Source organism: Podarcis filfolensis (genome assembly GCF_964270895.1).
Source record: "Podarcis filfolensis genome assembly, chromosome: 9".
NCBI lineage: Eukaryota > Metazoa > Chordata > Lepidosauria > Squamata > Lacertidae > Podarcis > Podarcis filfolensis.
Genome location: NC_139610.1, coordinates 35562771 through 35582958, shown reverse-complemented (window position 1 = coordinate 35582958; position 20188 = coordinate 35562771). Strand labels below are relative to the sequence as shown.

At 39.4% G+C, this 20188-nt stretch overlaps 1 protein-coding gene across 2 annotated transcripts in view; it reads right to left on the bottom strand.

The window, feature by feature from the left end:
• FSTL5 (follistatin like 5) overlaps positions 1–20188 on the bottom strand; it is a 327643-nt gene that overhangs the window by 244486 nt on the left and 62969 nt on the right. For both annotated transcript variants that reach the window (XM_083631144.1, XM_083631145.1), the window contains exon 3: positions 15365–15398. In XM_083631144.1, the coding sequence (XP_083487270.1) occupies positions 15365–15398 (34 nt within the window). The remainder of the gene's footprint in view (positions 1–15364; positions 15399–20188) is intronic.

Genomic DNA, 20188 nt, shown 5'->3' with positions numbered 1-20188 from the left:
TTCTTTGTTTTGAGCACCTGCACAATGAATGCACACTGCTGCAATTACAATATGCGTGGAAGAGAAACAGAGACCCACTCACTGGACTTACAACCTCAAGGTAATAGCTTTCAGCTATTGCTTGAGAGAGCAGATATATTGTGGCAGAAGTATAAGCAGCACTCCAAGGAATCAATATCTGATTATGCTGATCAGAAACAGGTTTACCTAAGTACCATGCAACACATTCACCGTAAGACTGTGTCTTTTAATTTCCAGCATGAAAATTCTGGTAAAGAAAAACATAAGAAAGTGTTGATTTTGGAAGTCATACAATGTGTTATAGAAACATTGTTCCAAACATATGCTTATCATTTTTTCCCCTGAATCCCAGGCAATGTTTTGGGGATCAGGGTGCATATATATATCTGGGGGGAAATATTGATTGGATCATAAAATACCAATTTCAGAGAAGAACAACTGGAGAAAACCCCCTTCAAAACACACACATGCAACAACAACAACAAAACCTTTCCACATACCCCAAAGTAAGCAAAACGCAAGCAAAACAGATAACTCATCAAACAGAAACATGCAAAGCACAAATATGCTCCCCAAAGTCCAAAAATAAGCACTGTATACACACACCAAAACAGGAAAAACACATACACAGTAACACATAAACAACAGTAATAAAATGCAATAAAACAGTAATAAAACAGCCTAAAATGCAAGTAAAACTCCTGGAACTTATCAAGTAGCATCTTTCTTTAGAAAGTCTTTTCTAAACAAATTTAGAGGAGGCTGGAAGATGAAGCATAGGCCTCCAGAAGCCCTTCATTCCTCACCCACATGAAGCCTTTGAGACTACATGGAACCCACATATACTCTGGGCAAAGGGAAGGAAGAGAGTGGAATATCTTGAGGCCTGCATTTCAGAAGCAGTGTGGTAGGGAAAGGTTGAAGAGCTTTTCCCTTTGCTGCATTTCTTCTTCCATATTGCAAGTGGTCTTTCTTTTTAAAAAAAGGAAAGGGAAAAAAGTGGTGTATCTGATGTATGTATTTGCATGTAATGTTTGGTTAATGCCCTCTATAGCTGCCTACACTTGGCCTGTTCTTTTATGATTTATTTCCATTTCCTTTATTTCTTTTATCAATTTGCCTTTTTCATTTTTCCTCATTTGGTTATGTATGGCATCTCATTTAGGCATGTGCCTCTTCACTCGGCTTTCCTACAGTCCCAGACTACTGCCTCTGACATTCCTGGAATAAGTATATAAGAACAAATGACAGTATATAAATGAGCATGCTAAAAGAAAAAGAAAAAATAAGACAAAGCTACATTGTAAGTACTTTTTGCTTTGGTTGTTACCCAAAATATATCCAACTAGCAGACATTGCAGGGATCCATGGCTGGATCTCTTACATTATTGGGGGAGGGGGGTTGGCATGCCAGCCCAAATCCTCTTCCCTTACTCCATATGGCAACTTTGACAGGTGACTAGTCCTACCTACCTTTCAAAGCTGGCCCATGAGGGCAGGGTTTTATGTGTGAAATTGTTTTAACTGTTTTTTATATAGAAAAAGTGTTTTACACGCACATGCACATGCACACACACACACACACACACTTTGTGCTATTGTTTTTATTGTGTTTTTTTTATTGTGAATCACTTCAACATATTTATGGGGAGCAATTCATAAATGGAATTAAATTGATGATACGTTGCTGGGTGAGGGGCCCTTAATCCTTTCTTGTGATTTTCCCCAGTTAAATTCACTCTCTCAAAATTTTCCATACTAGCAGCTTTTGGGGTGAGGGTGGGAGTGGGGAGGTCTTTCTATTGGAAAATTTCACAGTGGTTAAAGCTTAACCCCTTTCCCCAGCACTATGGACTCAATTAACTCAGGCAGCTTCTTTAAATAAGAGTGATATGAGATTCCTTAATCTTATCTTATTTGGCCCCAATATAAAATCCAAAATGGAATAAAATGTAAAAGGTTGATATTTGACTAAAATTAATCAATCATGACTTGAAGCTATAAACTGATGTTGAGAAAGCGCATTAAGCTTTTCTTTTCTTTTCTATATTAAGGCTATATCCACTTACTAGAATAAGTGCCATTGAACCCATCAGATAGAAAGGCACAGGATTGCACCACAAATAATGGCATTAGTGTTTCCCTTAAAACAACAACAACAACAACAACAACAACAACAACAACAACAACAACAACAACAACTGTATGATGCTTTGGAAAGCTTTGAAGGGCTTCATAATTTTGAATATTTCTTCTTTTGCTTATGTGACTTAGTGGAGACTAACCATCTATTGAGAGCATTGATGGACCAACCTAGAATCATAGAATCATAGAGTTGGAAGAGACCACAAGGGCCATCGAGTCCAACCCCCTGCCAAGCAGGAAACACCATCAGAGCACTCCTGACATATGGTTGTCAAGCCTCTGCTTAAAGACCTCCAAAGAAGGAGACTCCACCACACTCCTTGGCAGCAAATTCCACTGTCGAACAGCTCTTACTGTCAGGAAGTTCTTCCTAAGGTTTAGGTGGAATCTTCTTTCTTGTAGTTTGGATCCATTGCTCCATGTCCGCTTCTCTGGAGCAGCAGAAAACAACCTTTCTCCCTCCTCTATGTGACATCCTTTTATATATTTGAACATGGCTATCATATCACCCCTTAACCTCCTCTTCTCCAGGCTAAACATGCCCAGCTCCCTTAGCTGTTCCTCATAAGGCATTGTTTCCAGGCCTTTGACCATTTTGGTTGCCCTCCTCTGGACACGTTCCAGTTTGTCAGTGTCCTTCTTGAACTGTGGTGCCCAGAATTGGACACAGTACTCCAGGTGAGGTCTGACCAGAGCAGAATACAGTGGCACTTTTACTTCCCTTGATCTAGATGCTATACTCCTATTGATGCAGCCCAGAATTGCATTGGCTTTTTTAGCTGCCGCGTCACACTGTTGGCTCATGTCAAGTTTGTGGTCAACCAAGACTCCTAGATCCTTTTCACATGTACTGCTCTCAAGCCAGGTGTCACCCATCTTGTATTTGTGCCTCTCAATTTTTTTGCCCAAGTGCAATACTTTACATTTCTCCCTGTTAAAATTCATCTTGTTTGTTTTGGCCCAGTTCTCTAATCTGTCAAGGTCGTTTTGAAGTGTGATCCTGTCCTCTGGGGTGTTAGCCACCCCTCCCAGTTTGGTGTCATCTGCAAATTTGATCAGGATGCCCTTGAGTCCATCATCCAAGTCGTTGATAAAGATGTTGAATAAGACTGGGCCCAAGACAGAACCCTGTGGCACCCCACTAGTCACTCTTCTCCAGGATGAAGAGAAATCATTGATGAGCACCCTTTGGGTTCGGTCAGTCAGCCAGTTACAAATCCACTGAGTGGTAGCATAGTCAAGACCGCATTTTACCAGCTTCTTTACAAGAATATCATGGGGCACCTTGTCAAATGCCTTGCTGAAATCAAGGTAGGCTACATCCACTGCGTTCCCTTCATCTACCAGGCTTGTAATTCTGTCAAAAAACGAGATCAGGTTAGTCTGACATGACTTATTTTTCAGAAATCCATGCTGACTATTGGTGATCACAGCATTCCTTTCTAGGTGCTCACAGATTTGTTTGCTTAATGATCTGCTCCAGAATCTTCCCTAGTATTGATGTCAGACTGACTGGGCGGTAATTATTTGGATCCTCTCTTTTCCCCTTTTTGAAAATAGGGACAACATTTGCCCTCCTCCAGTCTGCCGGGACTTCGCCTGTTCTCCAGGAATTCTCAAAGATGACTGCCAGTGGTTCTGAGATCACATCTGCCAGTTCTTTTAATACTCTTGGATGCAGTTCATCTGGCCCTGGAGACTTGAATACATCTAGACTAGCCAAGTATTCTTGCACTATCTCCTTAGTTATTCTGGGCTGTGTTTCCTCTGCTGAATCATTTGCTCCAAATTCTTCAGGTCAGGCATTGTTTTCTTTATCGGAGAAGACTGAGGCAAAGAAGGCATTGAGGAGTTCAGCCCTTTCTGTGTCCCCTGTTTGCATTTCACCATCTTCTCCTCTGAGTGACCCCACTGTTTCTTTGTTCTTCCTTTTGCTACGAACATACCCATAAAAGCCTTTTTTGTTGCTTTTAACCTCTCTAGCAAGCCTGAGTTCATTCTGTGCTTTAGCTTTTCTGACTTGTTGAACCTAAAACACTTTATTTTGACTTTGAGATCAGGTAGGTATAAAATTAAAGGTAGGCTGCATTACAGTAGGAGAGGAAGAAGGAGATTCTGTTTTGCCTCCACAGTATCCTCTGGAAAACTCCTAACACCCTTGAGATTAATCAAGAATTTTGTAACGATGACAACAAAACTCTACCTAGTTAGGTTATTAAGGTAGTTGGTATTCTTTAAAAGAAAGAAGCAACTTATAAAGTTTCTGTTCAGTTTTGAAAAAGGCTAGTAAATATTTACACTATATATTTCTGCAGTGTGCATAAGCACTGAATTTCCAATGCATTAAGTCCCTAAACTCTGATGCCTGAGTAATCTGCTTTCCCTGAGAGAAATCTCCCTGAAGTATCTTTAGGACAGACAGGCAACAAACTCCATCTTTGTGTTGCATACTAACAACTGGATGATGCACCTAACTGCTAGGAATGAGGTAACACTTCAGTCTTCAAAACTCTGTCAGCAATTCACTCTCCAGTTAGTATCCTGGATTCTACCATATTGCTGTTCAGGAACGGAAGCTTGTTGAAAAGAGCTCAACATGACAAGACTAAATATTTTGTATTAAAAGACACACATTAGTTTTTTAAAAGGAAAATTGGCAATTAAGAAAGAGCTTTCGATGATGTAATGGGCTGGCTAATGTACCGAGTACACTACTGCCATCTTCTGGGAACATTCACAGCCACTCAGCCTGTTATGCATGGTAGAACTAACATGCACTGCTAGCAATTTCAGACCAATAACCTTCATTTCTTTATTAATGGAGGACTGGACTAGTTTTAAATTCAATAACTCTTTGTTGGGGGTCATTTTGCCATGAAAAATGTCTTTCATGCAGCAATAATAGGGTTGGGAATAACTGACCAGTGAAACATTCTAAATAGGGACAAGCAAATAGCACGCTATTGATTGGCATAAAGTTATAGATAATTTTGTATGTGAAAGACAACTTTATATCTCTTAAGCACACAGATGTAACTGTGTGTGTGTGTTTACACTGTGTGTGTGTGTGTGTGTGTGTGGTGCATCAGTCAATCCCAGCTGTGCTATAGATGTTGTAACAAGGGAAGATAGAAGATTTTCAGTCTGTGGCTTTCAACCAACATGAGATTAGACAGAGTGGTCTAATCTCATGGGACTGGTGTGCTCTTCTTTCTTTCGGAGAATTAGTAAGATAATAGCTATAAAGCATTTCTGCCTTTCTCTACTCTGTAAGAAACACTATCTCTTACATAACTAAACATATAACTCACATGTCTACTTGGTTGCCCTAGAAGCATTTGGGAATAATCTACAACAATGTAACATATTCCATTACCTAACACTTCTCTCTTTTCCAACAACAAAATATTATTCATTACTGGATGCTCTTATGTTCTTAACTACTGGATAATATTGCAGTGGATTATTGGGGTGTACAAAATTTTTGGACAAATCTCAAGCCAAGGATCAAAGTGGAGCCACTTCAGACATATTCAGGGCTTATCTGAGCCCAGTACGATCTCTCCAAAGTGCCTAAACATGAGCAGGGATTTCCAAGGTACTTTGGAGCAAGTAAGAGAGCTAAATAATCATCTTCATAATAGGCTGCCAACAGCTTTTCTAAAAGATTGGAAACATTTTTCATACATCATATAAGATGCCAAGGTAGGGAAATAGCTCTTTTGTCAAAACAAAAAAAAAAAATTTCTTTCCAGTAGCACCTTAAAGACCAACTAAGTTAGTTCTTGGTATGAGCTTTCGTGTGCATGCACACTTCGTCAGATACCGGTTGATGGACTTCCATTTCATGCGGCTCAATGTGGTGCCTTCCATAGTTCCAGTTACAGATAGGTAGCCGTGTTGGTCTGCCATAGTCAAAACAAAAAAATTTTTTTCTTTCCAGTAGCACCTTAAAGACCAACTAAGTTAGTTCTTGGTATGAGCTTTCGTGTGCATGCACACTTCGTCAGATACATGCACACTTCGTATCTGACGAAGTGTGCATGCACACGAAAGCTCATACCAAGAACTAACTTAGTTGGTCTTTAAGGTGCTACTGGAAAGAATTTTTTTTTTTTTTTGTTTTGACTATGGCAGACCAACACGGCTACCTATCTGTAACTAGCTCTTTTGTGACAGACAAGGCAAGCTTCTACAGAGATAGAATGATTTTACGAGGGAACTCCTATCACAGAGCTTTGAGGAATGGCTGTCCCAGTATTGCATCACCTTGTTCTTGTCTCTTCTATATTTTTTGCTAATTATCAGCAGTTGCTTGGAAAATGCAGGACATCCAAGTCCTTCTGCCTCTGTGTTACATGCCCAAGCAACCACTCCTGTCATATAAGGTTTGCACTTAGCTTCTGTGGCTTGTAGTGCTAATTAAGACAAACACAATGCTTTTAAAAACAAAGTCTTGTTTTAAAAGATAAAATAAAAATAAAAGATAAAATAGAAACCATTCTTTTCTAAAAGACTATAAATCTTGATAAATGCTACATTGACATTGATTTGTTGGCCCAAAGTATCCACATAGTTTTTTCACTGATCATAACTCACAAACCATAATCTTGATCTTTCTGGAATTATGCAGCTTTCTTTCTTTGGGACATCCCTACAATGCATGCCAAGTTCCTAGTAAAATTGTTGCCCACAATATCACAGGTGAAGGGTGCTAAGGGTTGTTTAGAGACCCCTATTCTCCTTACAGAGTTGCAATGCTGGGATTTCCCCGGGAAAGTGGGTTCCATTCTGTAATTTGACAGGCTTTTTTCACTTGGCAGAGGTTAATATGCCTACAAATTTCATCCATTTCTGGGGAAAAGCTAATATTGATTCCCCCAAAATAGTGAATGGGGCAAAATGAAGCTTCATTTTCCTCTGAAGGCCTGTCAGACCCCATGCAAATCTGAGCAGCTTTCAAAGAACAAAACTGAGATCTGAACAGAATCTTGTGGTCTATGAACACTCCTAAGACATATTACCATATTGTCAATTACACAGTTCCATACTTTTGGAGAAAGAAACTCTTGATTTTATCCTGAATCCACATTATTTTGGACAATATCGGAAGAACTCCTAGTAGCTGCTTGTCTTGTTCTTCATAACCAAATGTGTAAGACCCTGGAGACTCAACTAGATTGGTAAAGAAAAAGCAATTTATATGTGTTGTATATGCAATATAACATTGTGTCACCAGATGGCGTTATGGAGTCCTATTTCTCTCTACCTGTTTTCCCTGCCTGTTTAAATTTACAACGCATTTAACTGAAACACTTCTTTGATGTGTCTAGATCCAGCCTGGATGTTATCATTCCACTGTTCTCAGTACTGGATTTTTGTTGACAAAAATGAAATTGCCACTATCTCAGTAGACAGAGCACGAGACAATGCCATCTGATCTGGCCCAAATAAAGGAGGTGAAATATGAGCTTGGCACAAGAGAAAGGCAGCGACAATATTTCCAGTGAAAAGCAAAGCCCATATATTCTCCTCTCTCTGAGAAGAGCTAAGTTCCTGTACTATGAGAGAGTGAAATCATTTTTATTTACATATGGGAAACTAGGTGGTTTCTCTGTTTAGAGTTTTACCTCCCCCCAAAGTGAGGGGGATGCATACAAGCTGAAGTCTTCTCAGGGACAGAATATCCAAGCAGATTCATTTTCATATTGTTAAAAAATAGTATGAAGAATTCATTTCTGCACTGAAATGAGGAAGGCAAATTTGTCCTAAAGGGCTAGAATGAACATGCCTAAATAAAGGGAACACTGCTAAACTCTGCTGGGCAGGATGTGATTGGACTATGTTTTGTGCTTTCCAACTGGCCCCAAGCACACTTTACCAACTGACCTAAATTTGAAACTAACACCAAAGGGGCACCCCCCCTTTGCAAATGAACAGTTGCTGTTAAATCAGACTTCAGGAATACTACTATTATTCAAATCCCTTCCACTTAGAAGTTCACACCAACATTAAAACTTAATGTTTTTTGAACTATTCACTTTGATTTGACATCAAGTCACTTAAACTATTAATTTACTTCATAGAACAAACATCTGTAGGTGGTTCCCATAAAACAATAAAAATGCAACATTCTATAACATTTCCTAAATACTAGATAAAAACAAAATGCAGCAGTATACTGCATATAAAACTAAGCAGCATTAAAAAAACTAAGCAATGTACACTAAGCTGTGTACAAAAAAACCACTATCACGTTCTTCACCACTGTAAAAAAAAAAAGTGTATTGGTGACTGGTCAGTGATTGGCAGAAACCTCTGTGTTCAGAGTGGATTTTTTTTCAGGAATACCCCACCTCCTTCAAAGCAGTGGGGACCACCTGACCATGCAGCAAAGCATTCACCACACCCTGAAGCCACCTAGTTAATCCTCCACAACTTACCCAAACCAGCCAGGATGGGCATGGATCAAGAGAGCATGTAGTAGGCTACACAGTTACAACCATCTTGTTCACACACCCAGGCATCAATAACCAGGACTGTTTCTACAAAAATCAAACAGGATTGTGCATTGCACATCTCAACAGATCAATAGTGGCAATCAAGTCCCCATGGAGGAGAGTGCCTTGCAAAATTATCACAATAGTCTCCAAGGGCTCCAAAACTGGGCTGCCTGAGGGAGATGAAAGCAATGCACAGAGCACTTTGAAAAACCCCAGTGGATGTCTACTGGAAACAGCAAAGTAAGCTTTCTTCAACACTATACCACCAAACAGTAAATACAGTGTACTCTTATGAGTGTTCAGCTGTGTAAGAGACTTGTGCCTCTTGCACTCCAGCCGTCTCCAGATCTATTTCTTTCCATGAAGCTCCCCAATAAACGAGAGGGCTGCTCATGCTCCACAGTGCCAGGAACAGCACTTTATTTGGAGCGTCGCAACTGATAAACAAGTTGTTCTATGTGATTATACCTATGCAGTACGAACTATGCTTTTATGATGCAGAGATTAAAACATATTTTGCATTACAATACAGGACCTTTTGTTCAATATCAAACAAAACGTCAAAGAATGCTCTGCTACCCACCATTTATGATATCTTCACAATTGCAACTCATTCACCAGCATTTGAAGCCATTCAAGTGTACTCTGGCAATTTTGAACAAAGACTCACAGAATCAGATTAAGATTCCTTTCAACTCTGCGCCATGGATTATTTAAAGACGTGTCAATTTTATTTTATTTTTTGGTTGCTTCCAGCTCTTATTGCTTTACTTTTGTTCTTTTTGTGTGTAAAAATCAAATGAAATAAAATCAACCTGTGACAACTTTATGTAGCCAACTACAGCCATCAACCCGACTTTCCACATAGGACTGGCTTTAGAGCTTCAAGCACTGTGCAGGTGCCTTACAATGTTTTCCGAGAATTAAGTGAATGACAGATATGCAGCAAGTTATTCCCATATGGTCTCCTCTTTACTCCTGGTAGATAAAGATCAGTAAAGGAACAGATGTTTGTTAATGAAATTAGAAAAGGCAGGCAATATGTTCATAATAATAGAGAATCACATTTGTTAAATGGATCGGCAAGCGAACAGTCGCTTTGTATTCTGATTGCTAAAGGTAAGCGTAAAATGAAAGGGAATCGAACAGTTGAGAAGCTCATAGTGTAATTAAAGAGCTGCCTGTCAATATCCTATGGCGCTATCTAGTTTTGCATATATGAGGGGTAAAACTAGTGAGGAACTGCAGATCCTAAACTTGAGATACTTTTAGAAGCATTGTCCACAAAGCATCTCTTTTGTGCAAATCATCTTCTTCTTTAAGTCTCCCCTATTGATTCCAATAAAAGGGACACAGGTGGCGCTGTGGGTTAAACCACAGAACCTAGGACTTGCCGATCAGAAGGTCGGCGGTTTGAATCCCTGCGACGGGGTGAGCTCCCATTGCTCAGTCCCTGCTCCTGCCAACCTAGCAGTTCAAAAGCACGTCAAAGTGCAAGTAGATAAATAGGTACCAATCCGGCAGGAAGGTAAATGGCGTTTCCGTGCACTGCTCTGGTTCTCCAGAAGTGGCTTGGTCATGCTGGCCACATGACCCGGAAGCTGTACACCGGCTCCCTCGGCCAGTAAAGCGAGATGAGCGCCGCAACCCCAGAGTTGGCCACAACTCGACCTAATGGTCAGGGGTCCCTTTACCTTTACCTCTTATTGATTCCAATGATCTTTGGGTTAGGCTGCCCATCTGGATCCAAACCACTGTAGCTTACAGTACACTTGTGTGCCACATTTCTGAATTGTACTCATGCAGGCCAGAGAACAGCTAAAATATGATATATGCAGACATAGCTCAGTTCTATTTCTTCCAGCACTGCCCATAAATAAAATACTACCCAAAATAATAAAACTGAAATGATCGGTAATAAACATATAAAGGGACCCTGCAAGTAGCAACTGCCCACCATCAAATTATACTAAGCAGTATTACCATCTGCAATATGTGGATCAAAACTTATCAGCTACTGCTCTGCAACCTCTAAGACAAACCGAATGGAAATAAAAATATTTATAGTAGGAGTTCAAAGCCTGAGCCAAATCCCGTATACTTAGTTTAATCACAGTTCAGGATCATATTGCCACCAGTGCTAAACCATGCTAACTTTTAACCAGAGCTCACATTCCTAGCTAGGGTTTGAAACTTTTATTAATGATCATTGTCCACCAGTTAATGAGAAAAGAAATTGTGTTTGGAAATTATGAAAGAGGAGTTATAATTTTGATAGGAACTGTTTGGGTTTGTTTTTATTGCACTTGCTTCCCTTTTGAAGTGGCTTTGTTTTCCTTTCTTCTGCAAATTGTCTTTTCAGTGGTTTACATGCTGCAGCCTGCTTGAGTGTCTGCTCTTTCTGAAAACCCTATGATGTCCTCAGCTGGGCTTTCCTGTAAGTGTGAGACGATAGAGAAGCTGCCCACTGTACTTCTGACAGCTATTTTTAAGTGAAGGCTTTTTACTGTGTGGAATATTTCATCTCTTTTTTGAGCTAAAATGACTTTTCTCAAAGAAAGAAAAAGAAAGAAAGAAAATCAGCAAACACCATGTTTCAATCAAATAATTTTACTCTGAGTAGACCTATTGAAATGCATGGACCTGTCAAGGCAATCCTCTATGTGTCTACTCAGAAATAAGTCCTATTGTTTTCATTAACCCCCATCCCCTTGTAGGTACGCATCCTTAGTCATGTTCATTCATTTCAATGTGTCTACTCGGAACAAGACTTAGTTGAATATCACTCACTGGTCCCATGCACTTTTGGGAGCTAGTTTGCCCTGTTTTCCACTCTTCACTTAAAACCTAGAGGCAGATGTCATGATGTATCTTCTCCATGCAGGTTTTTCACAGATCAGAAAGCAGAATGTTGGAGGAATGCTGAATTTGAGAAACACTCACTCACTACCTAGCCATGATAAGGTAAGTCCAGATGTACTGATTTATTTTTAAAAAACAAAAATCTAAAGCAAGGGAATAAAACTTTCAAGAAACAGGATGTCAGTTTTGGTGTGGTACTATCTGAAACCAGGATTTGAAGTTTGATAACAAAATTGAAACATTATGCCTACATCAATTCCCTGAAGAAACTCACACAAAAAGCGATAGAAAACCACAAGCATTTTCTTTTCTAAATTGCAAACAATATGTACAAAAATGGATCACTTTTTTTATTCAAAGTATGTCTTGCATTTCAGTGTCTCACCCCCTCAAGCAAATGTTGATGTTTCATCAACATTTAAAGACATGCCAAGACATGCAGCAAACTTCAGGAGAAAAAAAAATCAGATGCAATTCTGGGTATCGAAACATAAACATTCCATTGCAGCAAAACCAGTGCTTCATATGGCTGCTAGAGAGTCATAGATTTGTTCCCCAAACTAGATTTGGCAGACTTTAATGGATGGAGTTGTTGGAAATATTTTTCAGGTCTTTGACAACTGTATACTTGGTTAGTCTCTTAAATTGAAGACCTAATGAACCTCTGAGCATGCTGGGTCCTGCCAACTTGCAGAGTGCTGGTGACCTCCTTTAACATATACAGCACTGCATGGAAGCAGCAAGCTCAGAAATCATTCTTAAGAGCTTGCTTACTATCAGCCGCTGTGCAGGGAGAAAATGCTTTCTAGATAATTTGATGCTGGGAAAGTGGAAGACAACATGTATGAGGTATCTCAGAGGGAGATACAATAGGCATGAACTTAAGCATTCACAAATCTATGAACTTGTACTACTAACACCTCCTTAAACCTACAAAGCAAGTGACCATCTTTTTTTTTTGAGCAAGCTCCATGATGAATTCTGAAGGACAGGATTTAATTGAGGAGGGAGAGGGGAAAAGCTGACACACACCAATTCTCAATTTTCTTTTTAACTCTAATCCATTAATTCCTTGTAGGCGTCAGTGCTCTGGTGAGCATATGTGCTGGCAAGAGCTTCCATTAACTTCAATGAAGGGAACAGCTTTGGATGTACAAAGAGATGAATAGATTGAGCTGCCCTGTACTGAAATTAATGGGGAAGCCCTGGCTTCCACATGGTGGATATATCTGCGTTCCCACAGCTGTACTCTGGAATAGGAGACATGAGGAATATACATGTATGTATCCCATGTGTTTATTAGAAGTCAATTAAGAATGTCAGAAGAACCCATTGAAAATGGATTACCATGCAGATTTCCATCCTTCTGCCCATTCAACCGCCATCATAGCAGCAACCCTTGTAACATGCCTTCTACCTTAGTTTGAGCTTTTAAAAACTTTATATTTAATAGATACATATATTGCTCTACAATGTATATTATTGGCATATTCACTGATGTATAATTGCCACCATCCTGACAGGTGCCTTGCTGCTTTTCCTTTTTTTCTGTAATGTGGTTTGCTGATTTTGTGTAAGTTGCTTGTTGCTAGAGGCAGCCTATATGTAATAAGGCTAACCATGCCTAACCATGTGTACTCAGAAGCAGGCTTCTTTATTGGTTTTGCTTTTTGTTGTTGTTTAGTCGTGCCCGACTCTTTGCAACCCCATGGACCAGAGCACGCCAGGCATTCCTGTCTTCCACTGCTTCCCGCATTTTGGTCAAACTCATGTAAGTAGCTTTGAGAACACTGTCCAACCATCTCGTCCTCTGTTGTCCCCTTCTCCTTGTGCCCTCCATCTTTCCCAACATCAGGGTCTTTTCCAGGGAGTCTTCTCTTCTCATGAGGTGGCCAAAGTATTGGCGCCTCAGCTTCAGGATCTGTCCTTCCAGTGAGCACTCAGGGATGATTTCCTTAAGAATGGAGTGGTTTGATCTTCTTGCAGTCCATGGGACTCTCAAGAGTCTCCTCCAACACCATAATTCAAAAGCATCAATTCTTCGGCGATCAGCCTTCTTTAAGGTCCAGCTCTCACTTCCATACATCACTACTGGGAAAACCATAGCTTTAATTATATGGACCTTTGTTGGCAAGATAATGTCTCTGCTTTTTAAGATGCTGTCTAGGTTTGTCATCGCTTTTCTCCCAAGAAGCATGCGTCTTTTAATTTTGTGACTGCTGTCACCATCTGCAGTGATCATGGAGCCCAAGAAAGTAAAATCCAGTCTAATTTCCCCTATAGAAATTCATTTACTTTGAAAGGGAATGCCCCAGCAAGGTAACCAATTTGTAAATACCTGTTGTTGACTGAGATATGCATGTCTGCTGTGTGTTGTGACATATGTAAAACATTACATATATTTCTGCATCAGGGGGTGACATTTTCTCAATACTTTCCAAATGTAGCAGACCCCCCCACTTTCTCATGAAGGAGAAGGAGAATGGTGATGCGAAGGGCAGAACTAGTGTGCTCATTTCCATGGTCCCACCTTGAGCATTTATATAATCTCACTAGCAGATGGCATAGTGGAGTGGCAACGCTCACCTGATCTCTGGTTGACCACATTGCTGCTGCTTACTGAGAGGCAGAGAGGGAGTATCAAGGCTGGCCTGGTGCAAATGCACTGGCAGAAGTGCCAGAGTAGCTCTGCTGTTGTGTTTGCTCTGCACCAACCTCACTGCTGCCTCATCTCTCCTAGTAAGTAGTGCTAATATGGCTGACCAGAGGTCAGGCGAGTGCTGCCACCTGAACACATCTTCCACTACTGTTTAACTTCATACTGAATGCCTGAAGGTGACTAATAAAAGCTTCATTTTAAAGATACTTGTTATGCTAAGCATGTTTGAGAACTCTCACCACAGCAACAAAACACAGGCATTACCATGTTATATATATAAAGAGTTTTCTCTGAAATCCTAAAAATAAAATATTTTTCAACCCAATTTTAGCATGTGCAAGATGCAAACACAACATTTCTTGATTTGTTTCTTCTATACAAGGCTTACACACATCTGTTGTTCTGGACAAGAAAACTTTTACCTAACTTTATTACATATCCTACTACTACTGCTAGCAAATATTACAGCATTCTATATCAATTCAAATGAAGAGGTCTTCAATTAGTGTGATCAGATCTGTAAAACTCAAACATTTTGCGCTAATTACAAAAAGAAATGCTTACTCGATAAATTATTTCCTTTTACTTATTTGTATTACAGATACTTCTGGACAAAGCTCATTTGAAATGGCAATATTCCTTGTCTCGCCATAGGTACAGATTTAATCCCATACAACAGTTTCTACTTGGTGTAAGTTTAGGAAACAGAGTCAGGACTAACTACGCCTTAATTTATACATTCTGCCATGACACACACTAGCAGTTTAACTTTTGCTGCTACTAAGAGTAATAAGTTTCCATAAATATGCTGCTGTACAGTTTATTAGCTTTCCTCATACAACAAAAGCCAACCAAAACATGCTCAAAGAACAAGATGTGTAGGGATTTCTGAAATACAGAAATGCAATGTATCCTTATTTCCTATAGCCGATTCTGTTCAGGTCTTCATATATTCAGAAGTAAAAGTAGCATTATCTCTGCACTGTGAGTAAAAATGCAATGCTAGTATATTAGTTTCCAATTAGTGATAAAAATAAAGTCAGTAATTATTTTTTAAAAACATTCTATACTTTGTTCATCAACTTGGGTAGACTTTATAAGCCAGAAAATATGGCTTATAAAGATTTAAACATAAATAAGCAATTAAATAAAAACTACTACCATAGCAACATACCTTTATTTCTTGAATTCTCTGGACTCTTTTCCTGCTGTAATTGAAAAGAAAAGGCAACAGTTACTCCATCTATACTGCCTAAAGGCTAAGAATAACTTTATTACCCACAGATCAATGACAAGAAACCTTTTCATATAGAGTTGATAAGTATATGCAGAACAATTGATCCTTTACCGTAGGGAAAGTTCCACAGAATTCACCAAGATTAATTCAGTCAAGCAGTAATGCATATCAAAATCAACTTCTTAAGCTGCAATTCTAAGCACAAATACTAGTGAGTATGCCCTAATGAAGACAATGGGCCTTCTGAGTAATCATGCACAGGATTGTTCTGTAATATTTGTTTAAGTTCTGCTCTTCCCCCCAGAGCTCTGAACATAACCAACTTCAGCGTTCATTTGCAGAAGAAAATTGCCAAGTACAGAAATTGCCCCCTATTCCCCATCATCTCAGATGTAAAGTTGGGGTCATGCATTTGCTGAAGTGACCTTGGCCTTAAAGGAAAGGAACTGCTGCAAATCTTTCACACACAAGGGCAGTTAGGGCCTGAATTGTTCCGTGGTATGTTCTGTGCTCAATGAAAAGACTGATAACTATAGTTGCAGCTTGACTGAGGCCTCTGGCTTCCTTCAGCTTTTGCAGAGAGCTGCAGTCCACCTCATGGAATGTTAAATTTTTGAGCACCATTACCCCCAGTGCTCCAGAGCATCACAGCGTCTTCCATGAAGAAGATCATCACATTACAATTGTCTGGGACCATGATATCTCAAGGCCAGCCTTTTTCCATAAGAGCCTGCTGTGGGACATCACTCATCATCTTTTGATTAGTCCCATGCCCTCTGAATTATAGCAGGTGAGATTGAGAGACAGCCACAGCTCAATTACAACACCAAGCTATTTCCTCCCTAAAGAGATCTACAGGCAAGCAGCCCAAATATGGCCTATGGTATGGATTGTCTGATGTACTATAGGGTTTGGGGCTATTTTATCTCTGGGCTTTCCTGCTACCTAGTTTCCTTTAAAAATATTCAGTTTTTATTGATTGGTCATTCAATAAAAGGTAAAATGTTGCCAGGGAGCTCCTCTTAACTAGACTTGCCGAAAGGCTAAAATCTGATCCCCTGTAGAAGCAACAACAACAGTAAAACCCCTTTCAATTTGCACTGGTTTCTTAAATAATAAGTGTTCACTAGGTTTTATTTAGCTTAGAATTTTGTTGTTAACGTTTATATTGTAAACCACCCTGAGCCTTAATAATTAGGACTCAGTTTAAAAAACAAAAAAACCACCTAAGTTATTCAAAATCAAATAGAAAAGCTGAGTAACTGTCCAAAGACATACAAAGTACACTGATGAATCTTGCAAGTCATCCATCTTACAAGCAGTTCCCTTGCCCTTATCAGACTCCAAAGCTAAAGTTGACAACCAATTTGTTCATTCATTTACATTTGCCTTCCTCTATGACACACATCTTATTTGTATCCAGGCAACCACAAGAGCATTATTTCTCATTCAAGCATTAACTGACATCATATTGCATTCTTCCAGCTTAATTTCTATGCATATTTCATTTTGACTGACGAGTCAATTCTATAAAAAATAGTGATGTTGTTATAACGTAAGAGTTTGGAAGTACAGTGCATGTACAATTCATACAGAGTTCTGAACAACTGCACGAACTCCCCACTACATATTATATTTCCTACTCCCTGTCAAAAACTATAGCTGCAATCCTAAACACACTTACAAGATGCTGAAAGTGGGGACTTCTGAGGAGACACATGGAGGGTGACATAATAACTCTATATTCCAATAGGCATACTGAGGTCAATTGGCTTAAACCCACATAAAATGATGCATGATAAGCAATTTATTGGTTATAAATCAAACAATAATTTATCCTTTTAACACCATTTTCTTTTGAACTTATTGGAAAATCAGAATCTAAATGCTTCACATAAATCAAGATTCCTTGCAAAGTTGAACTGAGACTTGGCAAACAGGGCTCCATCTTTCCAAGCCTCTAATTTGATTCAGCACCTATTGTAACAGGTTTTTAAATGTTGGCGAACCTAGAAATTATTCATTCTTTATCACCTGTTGTTGTGCCACAGGAGAGCAATGGCAACAAATGAAATGACACTCAATGCCTCAAATTAGTATTGTTTAAAAAATATTATTGAAGCATATATTTACTTGCAAAAATAAACAAGAGCTATATTCCTGTTATCACAAGAGAATGTGATTTTCTGTAACAAGATTTTGAAGTTTAATTCTTTAAAGCAATTTGCAAACATCACAGCATTCTTCTTTCTGAACAAGCTATGATGTTCGTTGTTTACAAGTCTTGGCACAGGTTAAGACAGACTGCACAGCTTGTGATGCACCAGGCAAAATGCAGCAATGGATTGTGGCCTGTCAGGTTCTTGACAACCCCCTATATTTTTGTAGTTCCAAGAAAGCATCAAAAATAGAAAGTTTTCCTTACATGACTTTGGCTTGGTTTGTGAAGGCCTGGATTACAATACTCACCAAAACACACCTGAAAATTCTGAATATTGTATCTAATTTTTAAATTCAAGTTTCAGCTTCTTTCTTTGAACAACTTGTGATTCAAATATGTTCAGGATAGGGTGACCATCTTTGTTTCTGGAAGGTGCCTTGAGACTTTTAACAGCCACTTTGCTGGCAGAATTTAAGCAGGTGATGTGTCTTGCAAATTTCAACTCAATGCTTGGAAAGGGTTCTCTTGCTAAATCTCTCCCTAATGATTGGGGGAAATCAACATCCTTTATTCAGAAGCCACTAATCTGCAAACCTATGCATGTTTACTCAAAAGTAAGTTCCATGCAGCTCAAAGACTCTAACTCTCAGGTAATTGCATATAAAGGGAGGATTGCTTTCTAAGTGAGTTTGTGAACAAGTTGAGCACATTGTTGTAATATTCATATAAAAGTACGTTAGCCATTTGTAGTTGCACTGATTATAGTCACTGCAGTTGCAACAGCAGGGGAGAGGAGAAAATAAATTAGAAGCAGATTATCCTGCTGGCATCTACCTGAATTTCAGCTCTAAACTAACCTTCCCCCACTCAGCTTATCCAAAGTTAACAATAATTCTATTTTATTTTGGCATTTGCTAACCAGCTTCTTCCTATTGAGCATACCACTACAAAAGGCCATTTCTGTGCTTTTACATACTAACATGAGTGTATCAAAACAGTAGGAAATGCTGTTATAACAAAAGCACGTTCTCCAAGCTCATTCAGGCTTCTTACCCATCCAAAGCCATATTTGTCGATTACTTATATAACTAAATGAGATTCTCAAGGCCCACACTTCTACCAATAGAGGGTAGTTCTCTGGTCTGCTGTTTCTAACTAATTCGCTGGAGGTCTCCTCAAACTGGGTTGTGAATTTCCAGAATTTGACCCAAGAAAACCAGGGGAAACTTGGGACTTCCCTGGCAGGAACAGTGCTGGTGACAGAAGAAAGGAAAAGAGAGAGTCACTTCTCCTTCCTTCGCCTTGGTCATCCCATCAAAATGACTTGGGTGATGGGTCATAGGGAATTGCCAGACCTTTGCCAGCACCTTGCCCTGAAAGGAGGCCCAGATTCCACCAAAAAGCACCAACTAGAAAACAGCTCCTGAGAAGACCATATTTGGCCACTGCCAGAAGGTTCCAAGTGTGCCAGCAGGAGAAGGGCTGCACCCGCTTATTCATTTGCTTGATGGGAGAGGAGTATGAAGGATGGGGAAATCTGTCTCCTGGCTTTGGTAGTGGGGCATAAAGGAACCCTTCCCTGGAAATGCCTCTACTCAGAACAAATTTGGAAGTAAAACAAACAATATTACCAGCACTGGGAAATCAGGGTTGCCCCAGCCACACAGCTATTCCCAAAGACAGCATGCTATATGTTTTCATGTTACTGTGGGGTTTGTATTTAGAGGGAAGAGCCATAACTCAGGAGTAGAACACCTGATTTGCATACAAAAAAATACCTGTTTCAATTCCCCTGTACCAAGATTTTCAGACTACCCCTTGTGTATATTTTCAAGTTTTCCTGGCAACTTTCTGTGTTTTAGTTATTATCAAATAACTGCTGATTTTCCAAGTCTCCAAGCTAATGTGCTCTGAGGCATTTCTGCAAATAAGTATTAAAATTCACAAGAAATGAGAGAGGCCTGAAAGCGTTTTTCAGGAATTTTGGAGTGGGACCAGCTTGTCATTTTCTCACTCAAAGGCTCATTACTTTTAAGAGCTGCATGGAAGGTAATTTTTTCCCCTGCCTGTTGTGCAGTTATTAGATGCCGCGCCTCTGTCAGGAATAAAGGTGCAGGTCGTCTTGCATCATCAGAGTTAATTGAAAGTTCAGCCCAGTGTTAATGAAATCAGAAATGGCCCATCAAAGCTTCAGATTCACTTGATATTGCTGCTTTCCACATTCCTTCCTAGGCTTGAATACACATTGCTCTGTTCTGTTGCATATCAGAGTCACTTTAGTTAAATCCTGCTCAGGATTTAAATCAATGGAAGAATGAGAACAAATTACAATCCACTGCCAATCAAGGTCTGCCTAACAAAAGGAAATTACAAAATATAAGAGCACCAAAGTGAACTAACAAGAGACATTCAATCGAGTTCTCTCTGCCTTCCTAACAAAAGTCACTAGACCTTACCCAGAAATCCAAAGGAATATTCTACAAAATAAAGTTCTGCTTATCATTGCAATGCCAAATTGGCTCCATTAACAAAAACTAGATCAGGTTAGAAGCAAGATAGTAATGAAGTACCCAACCATTCCATCTTTGAAATGGACACAA